This window comes from Erithacus rubecula (genome assembly GCF_903797595.1).
Source record: "Erithacus rubecula genome assembly, chromosome: 3".
Taxonomy (NCBI): Eukaryota; Metazoa; Chordata; class Aves; order Passeriformes; family Muscicapidae; genus Erithacus; species Erithacus rubecula.
In genome coordinates, this window is record NC_136689.1 from 148,151,768 (window position 1) to 148,172,990 (window position 21,223).

At 40.7% G+C, this 21,223-nt stretch overlaps 1 protein-coding gene across 24 annotated transcripts in view; it reads left to right on the forward strand.

Moving 5' to 3' along the window:
• Nucleotides 1-21,223, forward strand: part of MTSS1 (MTSS I-BAR domain containing 1) — a 127,335-nt gene that overhangs the window by 92,517 nt on the left and 13,595 nt on the right. For 8 of the 24 annotated variants that reach the window (XM_079299827.1, XM_079299831.1, XM_079299822.1 and 5 more), the window contains exons 5-11: nucleotides 153-237; nucleotides 1,646-1,737; nucleotides 3,464-3,538; nucleotides 14,496-14,653; nucleotides 15,877-15,984; nucleotides 16,953-17,050; nucleotides 19,036-19,246. In XM_079299827.1, coding sequence (XP_079155953.1) covers nucleotides 153-237; nucleotides 1,646-1,737; nucleotides 3,464-3,538; nucleotides 14,496-14,653; nucleotides 15,877-15,984; nucleotides 16,953-17,050; nucleotides 19,036-19,246 — 827 coding nt within the window. Of the gene's footprint in view, nucleotides 1-152; nucleotides 238-1,645; nucleotides 1,738-3,463; nucleotides 3,539-9,321; nucleotides 9,334-11,291; nucleotides 11,395-14,495; nucleotides 14,654-15,876; nucleotides 15,985-16,952; nucleotides 17,051-19,035; nucleotides 19,247-21,223 lie in introns of those variants that run through there. The other 16 variants (XM_079299817.1, XM_079299823.1, XM_079299812.1 and 13 more) reach the window with 6 other exon arrangements.

The window sequence follows — 21,223 nt, forward strand, 5'->3', positions numbered from 1 at the left end:
GATCGAGATCTGCCCCATTAATAGCCTAGTTGATTCTACACTTACTATTAATCTGTTTTCTGAAATTTCTCTGGAAGACTTCGCACCGCCTCTACACCACAGGCAGGAATCTCATCAGGAGTCTCACCTGTCTTTTGGTTTTTGTTTTTCAGGTGGTACCAGGGAGATTGGGTCTGCTCTCACCAGGATGTGTATGAGGCACAGAAGTATAGAGTCCAAACTCAGGCAGTTCTCAAGGTGAGTGGCTCCATACCTGGCCCAGCACTGGAGGTTCCTCTTTCATGTGCTGCTGGGGAGCATCCACAGCTGTTCATCAGCTCTGGCTTCTCAGCTGACCTCTGCCCATGTCACTGACAGCAGCAGTTGTGTTCTCCCTGCAGCACATTAGATGCTGTGAACATGCAGGGTTTCACTGCACATTTATGGGGCTGGGCCAGTTCACCTCAAATCACCTCCAAATGCTGCAAATTCCCACTGTCAGTCCCTGTTGCTCAGTGCTGACAGGCAGCTGCCAATGTGACCAACTGACCTGTCTTTGTTCCAGAATTTTAAGCTTTGTCTCTAAGTTTTAAATGAGCAGTAGCAAGTGTTGTGCTGCTTCCTCAGCTTACTGCAGAGCCCAAATAGCTTGCAGCCAAATGAAAAGCCTTCAGCAGAGCAGTATAGGAAATGCAAATTCTTGCATCCTGTTTTTGCAGTTGAAGTTAGACTACAGAGGTAATGAGAGAGGATTAACTCATGTGCAACCTGGGCTGTACAAAAACAACCTATTTCTGTAGTTAGCAATAGTTTGCATGTGTGTCTTTTTTAACCAGACTTAAAAGTTATATTTGATCTTAGGTGAACAAAAAAGGATGTTTCACCATTTGCCTGATGACCTGCTATGTTTTTCCCCTTTTTCCCCCACCCCCCATTTGAAAGTGTTCAAAGACAGGTTGGATAGTATAAGTGGAAGGTGTCCTTGACTATGGCAGGGTGGTTGGAACCAGGTGACCTTTAAGATCCCTTCCAATCCAAGACATTTTATGATTATTCTATGATTACTTTAAAATAAAGTTCTGTATTAAATTGGCTGTGAGGAGACAGTTTTAGTCTCCAGTTACCACAGAGTTAGCTGTTTAAATGGTTTGGTCCCAGTCTCATTCATTAGTGGAGCATTACTGGTGCTGTATCATGGACTCCACCAGTGTGAGGTGAGGCACGTCAGCAGGCAGGATATTGTTCTCTTGTACAACTGCTCTGTCTTCTTGTGTATATACATGTGCTATTTAAGTTCATAATCTCCATGGCTGCACAAACTTTTCTGGTCTCAAGAGTTTCCATTTAAATTGTGTGACAGTTGAGTAGGATCTGTTTACTCTGAACTGTTTCTGGTCACTCCTCTGCTTTACTCTGTTCGTCTCTGTCCGGAGTTTTTGTAATTCTGGTTGTCTTGTGATGTGGTTTTTTGATTTTTTTTTTTTAATTACTTTTTTCTTTTGCTTTCTCTAGTGTAAACATTTTTATGTTCTGGTATTTACATTGTGACACTGGTAGCTGTCACAGCAAAAAGTAAAAATACTCCAGTATTGACCTTGGCTTTCTCTGTAAGAATAGGGGCATCTGCAGGACTTGATTGCTCTTTGTGTTTTTTCAACAAAATTAGTGCTTTAATTGACTGTCTGATAAACCCACTTCAAGAGCAGATGGAAGAGTGGAAGAAAGTGGCCAATCAGCTGGATAAAGACCATGCAAAAGGTAGTTATAGAGGAAGAATTCTTTATTAGGAGTAAGATTGTAATATCAATTTTGCTTCCTCTTTTCATGTTTTTACTGGGGAACTGGATGACGTGCTTAAATATGTATAGCAATATAGCAGTTTTTCTCTTCTAAAACACTCCTCTCCCAAAATGCCTAACAAAATTTTAACCCTTGCCATATGCATTTTGAAGGTTTAGTTTGCTGGACCCACAGGGGTGAGTTGTTTTTCTAGACTGGTAAGCAGTGACTGGGTTTAACTCTGCTAGCCCACTCTCCCTGTATGATTTGAGATGCTACATCTATCCCTGCAAAGCCCTGGGGTGTCATTAAAAGCAGCTTGTAAGATCATGTTATGCCTCAACCAGAGTGTCCTCCAGAGAATGCACAGCCCTGTAAAATACTGAACATCACTATTTTATACCTGAAGTGATACAGAAAGTGCACCTGGGGAACAGGAGAGCTCTGCTATGGGACATGGAGTGCCCAGGGCTGCAGTGGTGATGGTGGCTCCAGAGGCTTTCCTGGGGGAATGAGCAGCAGGCAGCCAAGTCTTGCACAGCAGGTGCATGTTGGGAGATGCTTTTGACTTTGCAAAACTTGTACTGGGAATGGGGCCCTCTAGCACAGGTGCTGAAAGCAGGTTGCAGCTCACCACTGACTGACCCTAGAAAATCTCTAAGACTTTTGTTTTGTCTAAAAGAAGCAGCAGCACTGTGGGAACTGATGGGAAAGAGTGGGTTTGACCTCCAAAAGAGGAGTTCCTTCTTGTCCCATTATTGCTGTGGTCAGATAGAAGCAGTTGAGTCAGCAACTCTTGAAAAACTGCCTGGCTTGTGCTACAGAGGGTTTTAAGCACGTAGTGAGCAGGAGAGAGGAATCACATGGGCTCATGCCAGTAGAGGTGACCCAGGCCAAAGTGGCAGTGAGATTTAGAATTTACTGGGCAGACTTGGGTGTTGGGAGTACAGTTGGCCTCCATACAGGCACACGTACCTGTGCCTGCCATCATTCTGCTTCTGTTTTTTCATCGACAGTGGAGTAGTAACCCCAGTCTCCTTAGTTAAAGTGTATGCTTACATGTATATGCATGGATCCGTGCCTTTTATATATATATTTTTTTTTTAAATACCAGTTTTCGTACCTGGTAGCTTTAGTGTTCCTGCACTAGAGGTTGAATATTTAGTTCTGGGATTTTAATTCTCCTGGGATGTGCAGGTCATCTGAAAATGAGGACAAATGCAGTGTGCTCCACTTAGTCAGAAGGAGCTGGCAATGTGGCCCTTCCTTGGGTAGAGTTTTAGCACCATCTTCCTCTGCCTGACTCATGCTGGAGAGGGATCACAGGATATTCTCTGCCTTGCCATTTCTGGATAGTTGTTTTTTGAAAACAGATGTTTGGAGAAACCTGTCATCTCTGTTTTCCATTCCTGAAAGTGGATGAAATGAAAAGTGCTCTAATTTTGTACTGTGTTCTCAGTTGTTATTTCTGTAAAGGCTTTGTTTATTTGGGAAAGATTTTGGTATGTGAATGTGCTCACACCCTAAAATGTTATATTAAGCCAAATGTATAGGCTTTACAAAATGTGAGTTCTAAGCTGCTTTTTTAACAGTAGCTGTTCTCTAAAAGTTTGTAGTCTGACGTCTTTAAATGTAGCCTTTTCTGTGAAAAACATTCATTTTGAAGTGGATTATATTGATAATAGAGATTGTGTGTGTTTTTTAGAATACAAAAAAGCCCGCCAAGAGATAAAAAAGAAGTCGTCTGATACACTGAAGCTGCAGAAGAAAGCAAAGAAAGGTAACTTGTTTCATATTGTACTGTTAACAGCCTTCTGAGCTGTGCTCACTGACAAAGACTGAACAGCAATAAGACTTTCTACTGTAATAATCTTGCCCCTCTAATGGATTCCTGGTATCTACCTGGCTACCAGGATACAATTACTATGTGTCATTTAAATCGTGTTCAGAAGCTGCTGTCTAATGTTCTTATACAAAAGCCTTAAAACCATTTGTGCAAAGTCAATCATGTTTTAAAATAGAGCCCTTGCTGCTAACGTTTTTTTTTTTAGGAACACTGACATTCTTAACATGACTTGTGCAGATACCCATAAAGTTTTCTAGAATCTTCTGGAATGATATAAAAAAAGCCATTATGTAAATGTTCCCTAGCTATTAACATTTCTCACTGTTCTTCCTTTCTGCCACTTTTATTCTTTGTTCTTTTTTTTTAATAGCCTGTAATCTTCTAAACCTTACTTTATTGATCAGAATGTAAAACAGTGGCATGGGCTGTTTTCAGGGGGAGGGGCACTTGGCAATCATAGAAAACTAAAGATAAGTGAGAAGAAAAAGGGAATTTTCCTGAATGGCAATTTGTCTTTTTTAGCAGCTGTATCTCATGCTCCTGTTGCTCTCCCACCTCCACTTTGTCACAGGGGTTTCACTGCTGTTTTGATGGAAACGTGCAGCAATGCTAGCTGCAGCATTGCCATTACTAGGGTTTTACTTGGCCAAGTGCAAACCCCACCAGGCTTTGGAACAATGATAGGGAGCTTGTAAACAGGACTTCAGATTCCCTTTCCTGCTCAGGGATCTTCCCTGCTGGGTCAGAAGTGTGCTTTGAGCAGTTCTCAGTCTGCAGGTTGAAACTTGTCCTTCCCTTCCTGCCTAAAAACTGTGAACCCAGGAGCAGGCAAAATAAATGCTGGGGAGTTGCTTGAAATTTTGAAACTGTGTTAACCAGAACAGGTGAGCTGTCTCTAACTGTCCTTCCATATAGTTGAGTCAATAATCACACTGGTAGAAAGCCAGATGACTGGAAAACTGCTCTTGAATGTTAGCTATCTTTAGATGAGGAAAGGAGAGATAAAAGCCAGCAAGAGGGAGCTTAGCTCAGTAGGTTCTTTGTCTTGTGTGTCAGTTTAGTGTTCTAAATCAGAATGGTGATCATTAGGGGAATGTGACTTTTTGAAATAAGGCTTTATTTTTGGGTGATGCATAAATGAGTTTCTCATTTTGTGTGATGAAATGTCCAACTTCAAACCAACAGCTTTATAGAGTTTGTGATATTCCTTCTATGTCTCTTCCTGTCTCTCCCTCGCCTTTTCTAGTCTTATTTCTTCTTGTCCTTGTGTGATGCAAACAATCCATCAGTGCATAGTAGGTAAGCACTGAGAAAAACAAAAGCATGGAATGGTTTGGGTGGATGTCTGGGATCTGTGAACAAGGAGCCATTTTTTGAGCCTGTTTCTATGGATTGACAGCTGTCTGGCTCCATCTCCCCTTTGTCCTGCTTCTGAGTGTTCAGTAAATCCGTCTGTAATATTGAAGGAGGAGACATCATTTTCTGTAAAGTGTGAAGAGGAAGGAGAAATACTTAAAAGCTGCTGGAAAAAAACCAGCCCACTGTTATACTGCAGGTGCCACCTGCATGTGTTAGCAGTGGTTAAAGCAAGCAGACTTGATCCTTGGATTTTCTGCTTTCATATCCCCCTCCTCAAATGTGTGCCAAGTCTCATGATGACAGTCAGGAAACTGATGTTTTGTCCTCCTTCAGGATTAAGCATCTTTTAGCGAGACGTGGAGAAGGCCTCATTTTGCCATCATTGTTATAGCATAGCAGCCATGATGTGGTTGAAGGGGGTTTTTTGGGGGTTTTTTTGTTTGTTTTTGTTTGTTTTGGGGTTTTTTGGTTTTTTGTTTGTTTCTTTGTTTTCCCCCCAATAATCTAATAACCTTGCTTAATTCTGTTTTTACAATTTTCTTTTGGAGCTGTGGTGAAGGTGCTGTATTTCTGTGTTGTCCCTCTTGGAACTGCTGTTAGACTCATGGTGTTTGCTCCAGAGCACAAAACCAGTAGGAGTCAGGAGGGGTTTGAGTGTGTGGGGCAGGTGGAAGAACAGAGGACTCAGAGGTAGCCAGTAGTGGGAAAAGGAGGAGGTGCAGTATTTTTGAGGAGCTGAGAGTTGTTCTCATGGTCCCTGGGGAGGAGAGATGTGGGGAGGCCTTGGCTCACCAGGCCATGAGTGTGAATGCCCAAAGCTGTTGGCCCCAGCATGAGTAGATAAGGGGGTGGGAAGAAGTTCTCCATGCCTTCTTGCAAATTATCAACAAACTTAAGTTAGAATAAAAAACCGGGAGCAGATGCCTTTTCCCCTCTTTGTTGTTTGGATTCCTATCTTGAAGAAATAAAGCTTTGGTCTGACTGTAATGTCAAATGTTGTTGTGAAAATGTTTCTGTATGAACCCCTCTTGACAGATCTGTTCAGTGTTCTTTGTGGTGAAGTATGTTGCTCTTGCTGCTACTGAAGGATAAAAAATTCAAGAAGGGGTTTATTTTGTAACATGATAAATCTGCAGAAGTGATTCTGCTTTAGGACACAAATGAGGTTTGAACTATGGGGAAACTATGCTGGCAGGCATGTGGCTGAGTGCATGAATGTCTACCTGTGTCTTCAACTCTCCTGTTTTTCTGTTTTACAGACTTACTTTTTTATTCTGTTCCTCCTCAAGCAGGACCTGTCCCTTTGATTTTTCTGTAAATTACTGACCTATGGGACCTCTAAAACAACAGTTCATTCCCTTCCTAGCACTTGTAAGAATACTTTTGAATTAACTTCATGATCACCTGTGGGCAAGCGGGATGTTTGCTGAATTCTGGATTTGCTTCAATACTGTGCATGCTACTAAAAATGTCCTTTAAGCTTATTCTGCTATTTCCCATTTAACTTTATGGAAAAGTGTTTTTCTTCTGCTTTGGGCAGCTGCAGATGGAGGAGCTCAGATATAACTCTCTCCTTTCCTGATTCACATCATGGCAGTGGTGTCCCCTGGTCCTGACGTGCTGGGCTGCAGAAGCTCTCTCACAGCTATGCTGCAGCATGCACAGCAGCTCATTGCTCCTTGTCTGCATCCCAGGGACATTCAGGAAGGAGGGTCATGGGCTGTGTGGCTTGTCCTGGCAGGAGTGCTGCAGGTTGGGCTCCCTGCCTTGGCTCTGAGGGGCCGAATCCACGGGGGTTTGCCTGTTCCATGGCTTGTGCGTGGTCTGTTTGTTCTCCTTCCATGTGGCCAAGTTGAAAGTTCAGGCTGGGCATTCAAGATCACATATTAGAAACTATGTTTGCAGAAGAAGTATGTTAACTGCAAATATGGGTGTTTCCAAAGCTTGAAGTGATGGGGAAAACACCAAGCTTTCCAAACAAAACAAAAGGAATTCCAGGGTCCTTTCTGGAAGTTTGCTGGGGTATTTTTAGTAAAGTTACATGACTGTGATATGAAGGTGTTGTATTTCAAAAGACTTCACAGAGAAAATTTTCACCCTATTTGTTGTCTTTAACTATACAAAAACAACAAACAGACACAAAAAAACCCAACCCACCTGAAGCTAAATCTGTGTAGTCTTAAATAGGATCTTGGTGCACCTCCCATATCTATGCAGTCCCTGAGGGTCTCATGGTGATCTTCAAGGTTCTTTGTTTTCCTTACACCCTTGTTCTCACCCCAGCACTGACACTTAGCTCTTGTCTGAACAGAGGAAGTTGTGTAGTGTATGGAATTGCAGACATCTTCTAAATTGCTCTTTGTTTTCAGACAAACATTTGCCATCAGAAATCAGCCCAGATAACCTGAGTCAGCAGAATAATTCTGCATATACTTAAAATAAATTCCATGTTTAGGTTTCTGCTGAGTCAGGGACTCATAAGTGGATCCATAGCTGCTAGAAGCTGTTGATGCTATATTGAATCAGGAGAGAGTGAACAGCTGTGGCTCTGCATGTAACCATTTGGGAAGGTTAACAAATGCATGAATCTTGAAGAAAAAATGATCAAGTGATTAAATAAAAATATATCTGAATGTATGTGTAAAATCTGGAGTGCACTTTGGGTCTATTTTCTGTATTTCAGCTTGGTGATTAATGAATAAATAGACAGGTTTCCCTTCTGCCTCTTAACAATACTGGTAAGGTTTCATTTTCAGGTTCTTCATGGGACACTGTTTGAGCTTTGAGGAAAATGTTTAAGTCCAAGTGGATGTGTAAGAAGTTGCTGGATGTAACACTCCCAGTAATATAACATACGTTAATAGGAAAACTGAATTTAATCTGTAAGATATGTAGAAGTTTCTGCAGAATTTCCTTAACATTCAGTACATTTACTCTTGTGTCCCATCAGTGCTGAGTATCCAAACTGAGTCTCTCCTTTTGAGTATGCAGCAGTTTTATAAAGTATTTTGTGACTCTAATGAAATTCAGAGAATAGAACATGATTTTAAATTTACTGTAGAACATGATTATTAATTTGCTGTAATACTGCCAAAAGTACTTTTTCTTCCTTCTCCTGGTTAGCAAAAATGAGGTCTTCATGCTTTAGAGCCTTTTTAGCTGTTTTTGTGTTACCCTTTGGTCTGTGTCATTTTGTTAGACTGCTCTCAAGAATGGTTGTGCAAAGCCCATGTCTCTAAACCAAAAGACATAAAGCTCTTCAATGCAATTATAACAGAAGAATGTCTCAGTTCTTAAAGCAAGAGCTGACCTTCCAATTCAGTCACTTTGCACTCTTTCTGTACATGGCACTTGCCCCATATGGAGTGGCAGGCTGGGGAAGGAGAGTCCCTGGCCAGAGCCTTCCTGCCCTGGGAGGGAGCCTCATTCCTCTAAATTGATCAAGTGTGGCACCATGACTGAAGTGAGATTCAAAGCTCTGTGGACTCAGTAAGATGCAGCTCAGAAGGAGGGAAGCTGATGAGCAAATTATCCTTATCTGTTGCAGGAAAAAATCTTGAATGGATGAGGCCATGGTGCCTGCAGGGCTTTTTGGTGTGTTTGTTGTTTTGGGGTTCTTTTTTTCCTGCAAGCTTATAATGTGAGCTCTCCTTTACAAAAATGCAATGAAGACATGTTGCTAAATCAGTGACTGAAAACATGGCTTGGATTTACTTTTGTTCCTTGCATTTTGAAGGCCTCTTGATAGTTCCCCTCTTTTGGACAGCGAGCCAGTTTTATTACAAAATTTTATTATATAAAGTTTTTTAATTAAAATACACATATCATAGTTAATCTTTTTGATGTTCTTCCACATTGCATCAACAATTAGGTTTTCATTTAATTATCAATCTGTTAATGTAATTGCAATAGAGAGCATCAAAAAGTGCTGTGGTTACTCACGCAGCACCCGCCTAGAGTTCAGCACATTTGAGTTCCCTCTTCCTGTGAGGGAATGAGATTTGTGCCTCTTGACCAGGTCTGCTTATCTGTGGTGTGCACTTTCCCTGAAGCACAGGTTTACATGTTCTCACCAAGGAGTCTAAAGTGTTTTAAGTCTTGTAAAGTGAAACTGTGTGCTAAATAATGAGGGGTTTAATTTGCAATAGCTCATCAGGATGCAGAACTAATGCATTTGTCTTTATCAGCAGTGGAAGAAGTCAAAATAGTCTAGTCCAAACTGCTCACTCTCTTGTCTTGGCGCTGATGATAATGTCTAAATTCTAGGAATGCTGGAATACCAGTTTGACTTTTTTTATTTTCCTTTCTGTGTCAATTTTGTGTCCTGCAATTTCTCACCATGCGCACCTGCCTGACAGCTGAGGCTCTGGGTAAGTCTGTGCCATGCTGTGACCCTGGTGGCTGGTTTATTGTAGCCCTTGCTGTGGCCTCTTTATGGTGTCTGGTCTCCACTAACTGCCTAGACTTTAATTTCTAATGCAACTAAAATACTGCCTAATCTTAATGAACAAATCATCTTTTTTCTTTTGGCATTTAATTGGAACACTGTAAAAGAAGAAAACCAGTATTGTGGAAAAACCTCTGGTTTATTTTAGAAAGGGATTAACATGGACAGATAAATCTTGTCACAGCTGGGAGAGAAGTTAAGTGGAATAGACATGTCATCAAGGTGATGTTCAAATAATTGAGTATCTTATTGTTAACATGACTTTTAAAGTCTAGAGCCTAAAGTCCTTAATGTTGGTCATTGTAACCTGTGATCCAAATTACCTTTTTTCTGAAAACTGCATGCATCTTTCTGACGTGATAGATAAAAAATCACTATATTTACTTCATGCTGGGTGTCCAGGCTTGGAATTCAGCATCACAATTGTCTCCTGTTGCTTGATCACATCTCAAATGTATTTAAATTGGGGTGCTGTTTCAACTGTTTTGCAAATTCAAAGTAGCTGTGTTGAGATCCCATTGTGAATGAAGCATGATATTTCTGAATCTAGGCCAAGTACTCATACCTGCACTTGTCAGTGTAGTGATGTAGGTGTTGCCTTTGGGAGAAGCCTGGTTTGATTCAATCAGCAACCTTTCAAATGAGGCACTTCCACTGGGCTCCTGGAGCTGGGCCTTGTCGAGCCTGCTGCTTGTCCCCATTTTCTGAAACCACGCATTGTGCTTTTCCTGGTATGTAATTCAATCTAGAAATGTCATTTGGCAACTCGTAGCTTTTCTGTAAAGGCAAAACTTTGCACTTTTGAACATGAACAGCTGACTCAGATCTCCAGTAGCCAACAGAAAGACTCAGAATTGGTTTCCGGAGTCTGAGGTTAATCCCAGCTATGACGTTTTTCACCTTTCCATAAATGGTGGCAGAATTCTTGTGCTCTCAGCACTGATCCATATTAGTTAATTTGTTTACTTTACTGTGCAGAACTTAAAGGAGGTGTTCCTTATGGCAGCTGAAGCAGATGTGCTCTTGTAAAGAAGGTGGTTTGGGAATGGCTGACTTGGAGCCTGCTTTGGTTTGTACAAGTAGAGGTGTACTCAGCATTGCCTCATACTGTGTAAATTCTGCCACTCTGTCAAGTGCCCAGTATTGAATATTCAGGTTCTGTGCAGATGCTTGAAAAAGTGGAAGGGAACAGTCCTTATGTGAGGACATGGAAAATAGTAATTTCACCAATATTTGCATCATTGCACTGTCGATAACAACGTTAACTTTAGCAGTACAACTTCCACAGAAGGAATTTAAAAAATATTGTTCTGCTTTGGTGTTGCTGAGAGTTTCTCTAGGTTGTCTTATAAAATACAGGCCTGAAATTGGTTTGAAAATTAGATTTGCCTTTTCTTTTTCCCTAATATTTTTCCTTTAGTAAAGTTCTTTTTGAACAATAGTTATTTTAGAAATTGCATGAGGCTTTCAGCCAGGATTCACACAAAACACTGTAAAATGCAAGTTCTATTGCATGTGTGTCCTTTAAAACCCTTGCATGTCATGGTAATGATGTAAAGCACCTGCTGTGAGGGTGACTTACTGAGATTGTCCTTGAAGTAGCAGCAGATCCATGTTACCTCTAATGAGAAGCAGTTCAGCTCCCTGCACATGATTAGCTGTCACTTGCCTGTGTTCTGCCACAGGTCACCAGGCTGTTGGAGCATGGTGCTGTTGGAGAATTCAGTCCACAACTTCTGGTCTTGCATTTCTGCTCCTCTCTGCATCACCAGAGTTCCACTTTGACAAAGCCTGGAATTGAATTCCTCCTCAAGTGTTCAGGTTGTTGACTTCTGGGTGCAGCCAATGTGCTCTGCAGAATCATCCCTACCTCCCATTCATGTCATGCTGGTTCAGACCAGTGACCTGTGACTACATGGGATGCTTTTGACCATTGCTGTTGCTGATTGCTGTGGTGGGTCACTCAAACCTGCCTGCAGCTGGGGTAGGAGTGTCCTTCCAGGTGCGCTTTTTACAGTTGCTGCATGATAAGACTGTTCTGGAACTATTTAATGTCATTGTGGTAGTTGTATTGGTTTGGAAGTGTTTTGGAATGCATAACCTAAAAGCCAAAGAATGTGGGCTGGAGGAAATAATCACTTGCTGATGTTCCTTATGAAAGTGTCCCTTGTCACCACAGAAAAAGTGCTGCAATCAAAAATATTGCCTTGGCCAATTAACCTTCTCTTTGTCATTCAAGGGGGAAAAAAACTGCATTGCTCTCTAGTGGTCAGTATTCCCTTCTGAGATTTAAATCACTGGAGACCCAAGGTGTCTGAGGAGCAGAGTGATCAGCAGTTGGTACTCACCTTTGGTGTTCTGTGGGTGTAGAAGTGCTGCTGTGGGGATGTGCTCTGCTCTGCTTAGCAGGAGAAACGGGTTAAATTAGGCAGAGATCTCATCCCTCAAATTTCCTGAGCTGAGTGCAGCTGGCAGTTCAGGGAGTAGGAAGAGCTAAGCCTGCTTTCAGAAGACTTGCTAGATTGATGTCTGCATTGTGGAGCTTTCAAAGGATGTTGATAAAGCTTTCCTCCTCCTAAAAGATGAGTTATGAGGAGTCACCAGGAGAGAGCTGTATTCATCTGTAAACATCTGACTTCACAGCCTCATCTAAATGATTCACCTAAGCTTGTTTCCTGCTCTGAATTATATCTGAGACAGCTTCTGTGTTTTCATAGACTTCCCAAATGCCCCTGAGCATAAAAACAGGTCTGTGAAAATACTGGTGAGAAGCAGCGTGTCTGTTACTGTACTGACTCATTGGAGGAAATAAAATGGGAATTTTGTAGAGGAAGTTGGAGAGTGGTGCAGTTTTACACATGCTTTGAACGAAGGGTTAAAATACCAGCCTGATCATTATCCTCATAACTGTGTTGAATTGAGTGAATTACACAGGTGCAAATGAGGTTTATTCTTGCCCTAGGTTTTGGCTACTCTTGTTGCTCTGGTCCAAGATGTCCTGCCCTGAGGTCCATAGAAAGTACCAAAATTTGCTATAATTCAACCCACTTTGTCAGTGGTGTCCAGTTGCTTTTTAAGTGTGTGTGTTCTCACTGCATAAGCAAATGCATTTTACCAGGATTTATTGCATTATGTGCATGATTATGGTGGCGCAGCTGAATATTTATAGCACTTCTCCAGAGCTGAACTAATGAGTGTTTGATTTAGTTTTAATATATTATGCATTTGGTACATCCATGGTAGTGAGCCAGTATCTAGGCTTGAACAACAGGTGGTTATTTTATCCTTTGTAATTCCAGGCAGCACTCAAAAAGGGCCTGAACAATGATGCAAGTTTCTATGTCCTAAAGAATTTAAAGAACCAATCCAGAGAAGTATGGAATGCTTAACCACTGCATCTGATGGCAGAATATGGGGAGGGTCTGAAATATACAGAATGGTCTTGAAGCAGGAAGGCCCAGTTTGTCTCCTGAGGGTGACAGAAAAAAAGGCACAGGACCTTCAGGGAGGTACCCGAAGCTGTGCTATAACTTGATTCTGGTAGATGCTAATTTTGGCAGAGGAAGCAGAGGACCTTCAGGCTCTGTTCTTCTTCAAGTTTATTTACTTCCAAAGCAGTTTTATGACCACATTGGAGCAGCCAGACTGATCTTCAGGATCAGATACTGCTGGAGTTTGGTACCAGGTGGCCTTGGCGGTGGCAGTGTCCATGTTGCACTGCATGTGATTCTTCCAGGATCCATTGCAGAGCTCTGCATGTGGATGTTCTCAGCATTTTATCTGGACTATGTCTAACTCTGTACAGAGGAGATTTGGATATATCCAGCCTGTAAATCTGCTAAGCCAGTGTGATTCTCTTTGCTTCCATTGCTGCTCTCTTTTCCTGCAGCTCTGGCTGTCTGTTTGTGCAGGAAGGCTGATGGCTTTGCCTTGCTCTGGAGTATTAAGGAAATACATCTGATAGTAAGGCAGAGGTTTTTCTTTTGTAAGCCTGACATTGAGACATCTGCATTGTGTACTACACACATAAATATACTTTTTTCCTCTTGCTCATAGCTCTAAGTCCTCTGTGTGGAAAGATTACCATCCAAAAATTGATTTTGGGTAGCTGCTTGTAACTCACACACAATCTTTTCAGTGTTATCTTCCCGGTAGTTAAATTGCATGTGGTGGCATTTCTGGGAGATTTGCAACCAATTTATACAACTGAAGTCCTTTAAGATATTTAGAGATTTGTGCTGCATGAAAACATCTTGCAACTGCAATGTTATTGGTTATAGTATATCTAAGCAGCAGCTCTTAATTCGTAGAGGAATATTTTTTTGGCATGATGCAGTGTAAGCAGTCATTGCAGAATAAGGTACTTAGCTGTCAAAGAAGGTTCCATTACTATGAGTTGACTGCAATTAACAAGTGAAGCTTTTTAATTGCAAAACATTGCAATTTTATTACATTGGACATGTATATATTATAAATATATACATATGAATGTCTACGTATATATAACCTGTGTTGGGATGTTTGGTTTAGTTTGGACTCTGGAATGAAGAAAACAGTTTCAGCAGTTGGTTTGTGCAGAATACTTGCATGCAGTGGTCCAATGATCAGTAACGTGTCCATAGTAGCACTTTGTGTAGAAGATTGATTCATTAATTAGTGGCTCCACAAAATTTTCACTAGGACCTTGTTAAGCCCAAATGCAAGAAGGAGGAGTCCACCTAGTCTAAGTGATTTATACTCTCCCAGTTAGTAAGATGTTGGTTTTCGGCAAGGATGATGTGAAGAGTTTCTGCAGCTAATGCTCTGATAAAGTCCTCATTTAAAATGCTGTCTTTGGCTTGTTGAAACCTTTTGAATTGAGCTGGATTTCTCTTCTATGCAAAAGGGAAAAAAATAAATGCTTTGAAATGCTTGATTTATTTGAGAAGGGAAACATCCATACTAATTTGAATTAAGAGAAAATGCTGGTTGAGACTCGAATTGCAAAAGCACAATCTAGCAGCAGTGCTGGCTGAAAATAATGCCATCTTCTCTGGAGAGGCACAATTTTGACAATATGTGCTCTTGATTGTTTCCTGCATACAGGACGGGGTGATATTCAGCCCCAGCTGGATAGTGCTTTACAAGATGTCAATGATAAGTACCTGCTGCTTGAAGAAACCGAGAAGCAAGCTGTCAGAAAGGCTCTGATCGAGGAGCGTGGTCGGTTCTGTGCTTTCATCTCCATGCTGCGCCCTGTGATCGTAAGAGCTCTTCCTTTTCAGTTAGTACAATTCACAGATCAGATAAGTGGCCAGAAGCCTCTGAAGATAGTATCTTGTTATGTCTTAGGAATTAATTTCTAGAGCTAAAATCCAGCCTGTATCTCTCTCTGGCAAGTGGTGAGAGTTGGGCCCTTTCTTGTAGGCGTTTGGAGTAATTCAGCAGTGGAAAACACTGAATCTCTTCAGGGTGACTGATGGGTAAACATTGAACACAAAGACTGAAGTCAGATTGTGTTCTTTATGCATTCCAGCCTGAATTGCAAATGCAGTTTTTTCCACTGCTTTCCTTCTTAACGTCACGTTTTAGTATAAATCCTCCTTACTCCTGCTCCAGTGCTAGGACTGATAAATGTTTCAAGACCTCCCCTGTGTATATGATGACATTATCTGACAAATTGCAGGCTGCTTCCATGCAGTTTTCTGATAGCTCCTTTCCCTCTACATGACAGTTCTTTGGAAAGGTTTGAGTAAATTTTCATAATTTCAGGTAGTCTGAAGCCTGGCAAGGAATTGTTCGTGGCTTTGTGCAAGCAAGGCACATTTCTGAAGGGTCACCAAAGTACTGGGAAAATGTTCCCAGTGCTTGCTTACAAAGAGCATCAGTCTCAACAGAAAACCATAGTTAGAGAATTAGGAAAGTCATGGCTCAGCAGGAGGAGGTGAATTCCAGACTCAGAGGACCTGGAAGAAATGGTAGCTGTGGAATTGCTGTGGTAGTTTACAGTTCAGGAATCATCATCTGAGTTAGATGTTGATGTAATCTGAGCCAATATCAATCACAGATGTATTAATGCTCTGTACCTGCATAATGCCTTTAACTATCAAAAGCTATGAATTTAACCCCTGTTTAAACTCAGGCTTAAAATTGTTAGGGCACGTTAGTGAGAATAGTTAGGTATTTGTCATGTGCAGCAAAACTGACACTTCCTCTGAAGATGTCACAAAAAAGAAGGCTGAGAGTTATTTATCTTGTAGATTAGAGAAAAGATTTCTGGGCCTTAGAATTTATAGCAATCTTAAAGTAGTTACAAAACTCTAAATTAATATTTTCAACCTTTCATAATTACCTAATTTGGAAAGAAAAGGCAGCTCCACTGGGCATCCCCACACTCACCAGCAAAATGATAAAGGTCATATGTTGTGTAACAAATCTGATTTTTAAATCCAAGGCTGTGGTTAGCCTGGCTCTTTTTTCTTTTCAGGAAGAAGAAATATCAATGCTAGGAGAAATAACCCATTTACAAACCATATCAGATGACCTGAAAAGTCTCACCATGGATCCACACAAATTGCCATCCTCGAGTGAACAGGTTAGCTCTTGTTACATGGAAACATTTTGCTTGTGGCTTGCACCACTTCTTCTGTTGTGTTGGGAGGAATAGTGATGAATAGTGTTTAGTGGCTTAATGTGATGTTTTGTAGAAGCTTTATAGCAGCAAGGTCATTTTTAATGTTAGCAATTTTTTAAATTTTGAAAACCCTGTTTTGTTGTGAAAATTTGTTCTCAGGGCCTGAGTGCCCCTAAAATAGTTGGTGAGACCAGAGTGAAGTGTAGCAGTAACATTTTGAAGGGTATGAAGATGCCTGATTTCTGCAGAGAGTGTTTGAGAAATGGGTGATGTCTCCTTGCCCTGTGTTTGGGCATCCCTGTCTTTTTGTAGTCACAAAATTGCTGGGGTTGTGTAGCTTGGTGGACTCTAACATTTGAGCATTTTTCTGTGCTGTCCTTAAAATGCATAGGAAAATGTGTGTCATTAAATGAATCCAAATAGGATATTCTTCTGCAACCCTACTGTGTTAACTCAGTATTTTGTCATACTTTATAATCACCTTATCATTGACCTAGAAGTATAAAGTTCTGTTGTGTTTGAATACTGAATCTTAGTTAATTGTTTAAAATGTTACAGTACTTCAACTTGTAATAATTTTTTAAGTCAAAACAAAAGAAACAAAAACTGGAAAAGCATCCTTAATGCAAAAAACAAATCTCCAATTTACTTTTTAAAAGTTCTTTTCCCATTCAAATCTGAACTAACTTTCTGTGGTGGCAGCCTTAGTGTTGAAGTATGCTAGTGCCAGGAAAGCCAAGGATGAAACCAGCTCTCCTATGGAATACAGCATAATTTTGGAAGAGAACTGAGACTCAGCAGGGCACTCGAAGTTTGTAGCAGGGATTAATCTTGTATGATAGCAGAAATAGAAATTGAAAGCAGAGGCTTTCTGTTAATAGGGGGAAAAGTTTTCCACATCCTTGATGCTATTGATTATCTTTCATCAGGTAATTTTAGATTTGAAAGGTTCTGATTACAGCTGGTCTTACCAGACTCCTCCATCCTCTCCCAGTACTACCATGTCCAGAAAATCTAGTGTTTGCAGGTAAGTCAGTTGGTAATACTTTTTTTTAACCTGTTTGGGGGCAAAGGGAGGCAAGTTCAGACTGTGAAATGGAATTGCATACATTCTTAAATCTTAAATAACAAGTCTTACTGAAACAGTCCCTCATGGTCTTTACTCATTTAAGTGTGTGCTGGGGATACTAAAAAGGATGGACATGACTGAACAACTTTTGAACTCAACATAACTTGAAGATGCTTTTGATTCAGTTCTCTTGAATCCGTTTTGGATCAAAGAGCAGACTGTACTGATCTAAACTCTGAGATTGTCCATTCATAATTTCCTTTTCTGTTTTTCATGTGGTGACTTTTTAGATTATTCTAAGTAGCTGTTACTAATCAGTAAGTTAAACTGTTTGAGAAGGGAAAAAACATCTTTGACAATTGCCCTATCAGTCTGGTAGATGGAAATGCTTTTCTGATACAAGTTTTTTTGACTGTTTAATGCTGTCTAATGCTGTCCTGAAATACTTTGAAACACTGGATTCTGTCTATGCTTTCTCCGTAAAAACTGTTTTCTCTCATAAAACAGTTTATTAGCATGTTGCCCCCATATCCTGGTGTCTACATTTACTCTTTCCTTTCACTGAAAAGGAAGATACCCTCTTGTGTATTCTGCTCAACACCTCTCTAGCTGCTCTCAAATGATTACCTTTCAGTTTGCTTTATGAACTATGTACTACAGGTTCCCTGTGTATGAGCAAAGTTACCTGCAGCATGCCAGAGCAAGTGAACACTACTTCCATGTACCTACTTGTCTCTGCATGTAGATATATATAAAAAATCCAATACTTTTATATATATATATGTGAAAACATGCATATTTAGAGCAATGGGCACAGGCTTAAAGATGCAATATCCTGAAGCTATAAAAGAAAATGGCAAAAAACAAAAAAAAAATTCATCATCTCTTCCTAATCAATTTTATCTTCTTGTACAGTAAAACCTGTATGGTACAGACTGATATGTGTGGGTAAAATAAAGCAGAGCTCCTCTTCTTCTGCTCCACAGTGACTTGCACATGTTCTTTGTACATGGCATTTGTGTACAGGAGGTTCAGGCCTTGCCTGTATCCTTTAGGGCCATCCCTTAGGCCAGGCTCCTGCCAGTGGAGCAGGAAGCTGCCATCAGTTGGGTGATTCTGCTAGTCCTGCTCAGCCACCCCAACAGGAAATTCTGAAGGCTCCCAGGTTGTGGCTGGCCTGTCTGTACTGTCATGCATGGATTCTGAAGATTAGAAACCAATCTCTTTCTTTGAAAAATCACTTTGGTTTGTTTTCATGGATATTAATTTGGGGGTTTAATTCTCTGGTTGTCCTTGTTACTAACTAAAGCTCCATACCCAGTGGCTTGGCTTCACTCCATGTGCTGTCATGTGTTTTTATCTGGTAGGAAGCCTTCAAGTGAGCAAAACGTGTCCCAGGTACAGTGAAGTGTGAGGGTTTGGTGATGCTTTCAGAAGTCTCACACGCTGTCCTGCTGGTTGTCTGCAGCAGCATGCCTAGAGGCAGACTTTTAGATGAACTCCAATGTCTTTGTTTCCCCTTCTAGAAATCCTGTTGAAAATCTGGGCCAAGTGTAAGTCAGAAATAGGAGAGAACCATCAGCAGATACTTTATGAGCAAGTGCTGTGTAAATCCAAGGGAGAACATGTAGCAATTCCTTCATCCCTAACTGAAGTCTGAGTCTGAGTGTTTAAGATTTGAATGACACTCAAGATAAAATGCCATTTTCTCTCTGGTCACCAGGGATACTGCAGCTGCTTATGGTTCTTTACTGATATATATGTGCATATATATATATATATATATATATATATTTAATTTGTCAACATTTTCTTTTCTGGTTTATGCTGCCTGTTGCTAGAGACATGTGGAATGTTAATTGTACTGTATATGGGTCTCTCCCCCCCGCCCTTGTGTCTTTTCCTCTCCCCTTTCCTTTCTCTGTTCCTTTTGTCTCTCACAGCAGTCTGAACAGCGTTAACAGTAGTGATTCCCGGTCCAGTGGCTCGCACTCGCACTCACCTAGTTCACACTATCGCTATCGCAGCTCCAATCTGCCTCAGCAGGCACCCATGAGGCTGTCCAGTGTGTCCTCCCATGATTCTGGATTCATGTCCCAGGATGCTTTCCAGTCCAAATCGCCATCCCCCATGCCACCAGAAGCACCTAACCAGGTACGTGCAAGCATGAGAACAAGAACCTGAGTGTGAGCTGGACTCTCTAACTTGGCTCACCTTTCAGAAAAAGGATCTGGTGTGGTTTTGGGGTACCTTGGAGTCAGTTTAAACATTGAGGGTAGGGCTTGTCTCAGTGCATTTCATTTATCCAAAAGTTGGGCCTCTAAGTGGAGTGATTTATGCTGCTTTTGCTTAAAAGGGCTGAGTCGCTCTTGGGCGATACAGTTTTCCCTCTGCTCCTGGAGTGAGCCTGGATGCCTAACTTTGAGATAAATACAGACAACAAAGAGCAAGAAGTCCCACCTTGCATGAGGGAATAATACTCACTTTACACTGAGGTTGCCAGTTAATAATCCTGCACAGGTTGCAAGTGGTTAGTATCTGGTGGCTCTTTCCTGTTTAATGAGCAAATAGTGATAGCAGAACATCCTTTTGACAGCCACGGTACTAATACTGGTGGCTTTGGCATTAGATAGACTTTTTTTATTCCTCCTCTGCAAAGTCTCTGGGATACTCTAAATGCTACCAGCTTTATCATATGGAATTGGTTTTGTCATTTTTTATGACACCCATTTCTGTGGATAAACTTGAATTTTGGACTCTCAGTTCAGCACCTTGCAGAAATAAGGTTTCTGCATGAAAATGGGAGGTACTATTAATTCTTTATGGAACTCATAAGAAATGAGTGTTTGTGTAGTCATATATAATAACATCCTGAAGCCAGTCAGATGAAGAGGATTTCACTGCAAATATAAGCAAAATTTCCCTGAGCATTTTTGGGTCTGCAGAAGAAAGCTGCTACTCTATTTGTTCATGGCATCATTCCTCTAAAAACTCACTGGCCATCTGCAGGCAGAGGTTTGCAATGCTCCGTGGCCTGTATCTTTTCAGCACCTGAATTCTCTTTGCTGCCTTTTTTTTTTTTTTTTTTTTAAGAAATCACACAGTAACAGTAATATTTTTAAACAAGTCTAGATTGCCTTCTCACATTATAAATCCCATTGAAAATCTTAACTATAAACTGAAAATTACTTAATATCCTGGTGTTGAGTATTACCTATTTTAATACTCCCTGAGGTCACTGGAGAAAATTGTCCTTTACTTCAAAAAGTAGTTGCACTCCTTTTTACTTGTTGGGGAGTAGGTAGTTTTGTAGGCATGGTTGGGGAGTGTTAATCCTCATAGTCAGCAAGAGTTAGTGGTTATCAAGTGTCACCTGCCCTTGTAAACTACCCTAGACTACCTTTGACAGCAAACAGACCCTTGCCTTTTACAGAACATTTACTAAGTAGTACCCTCAGAGAAATATATAAAATATCATCCAAAACAACACTGGTTCATTTAGGCTTGGAATACATTCTCAAGGGAAGCTCAATGGTTTTTAAATATATTTCCTTTTTTCATTTTAATAGAAATGCTTTCTTTTTAAATGATACCTCTTCTGTCCCCAGTCTGGACACATCAACTTTTTTCTGTAGATGACATCCTGAAGAACTTTGTGCACACTAATAAAATGAATGTTTTGTTTAGATTGACTATGGCTAACCTAAGTGAAATGCAAAAAAGTAAATGAGCAATAATAAAGTAAACTGGAATAGTAACAAGGTAAGGAAGTTGACTTTTAAGATACATACATCAGTTATACATGCTAGCATCATCTTTGGTTTTCATAGTATCCACTGCACCTTCATAAAAGGGCAGTAATCCACGTGATGATGCTATGTTTGCAGACAAGGATGTAACTTTGCAATTGCTCTTAGCATGAATGAAACAACACCTCTCTTTGCAAATTCCCCTGTTGAGCAGAGGAGAGAACTTAGGCTGGTGTCAGGTGGCAAAACATCCTGAAAGTCGATGGAAGTCACACTGATTTACACCAGCTAAGTTCATACGCTTTCACTTCATTTTAGAAACTGTCCATAAGGTTGAAAACTGATTCAAGCATCACTTGTGCTTTTCATGAGCTGTAGAAGG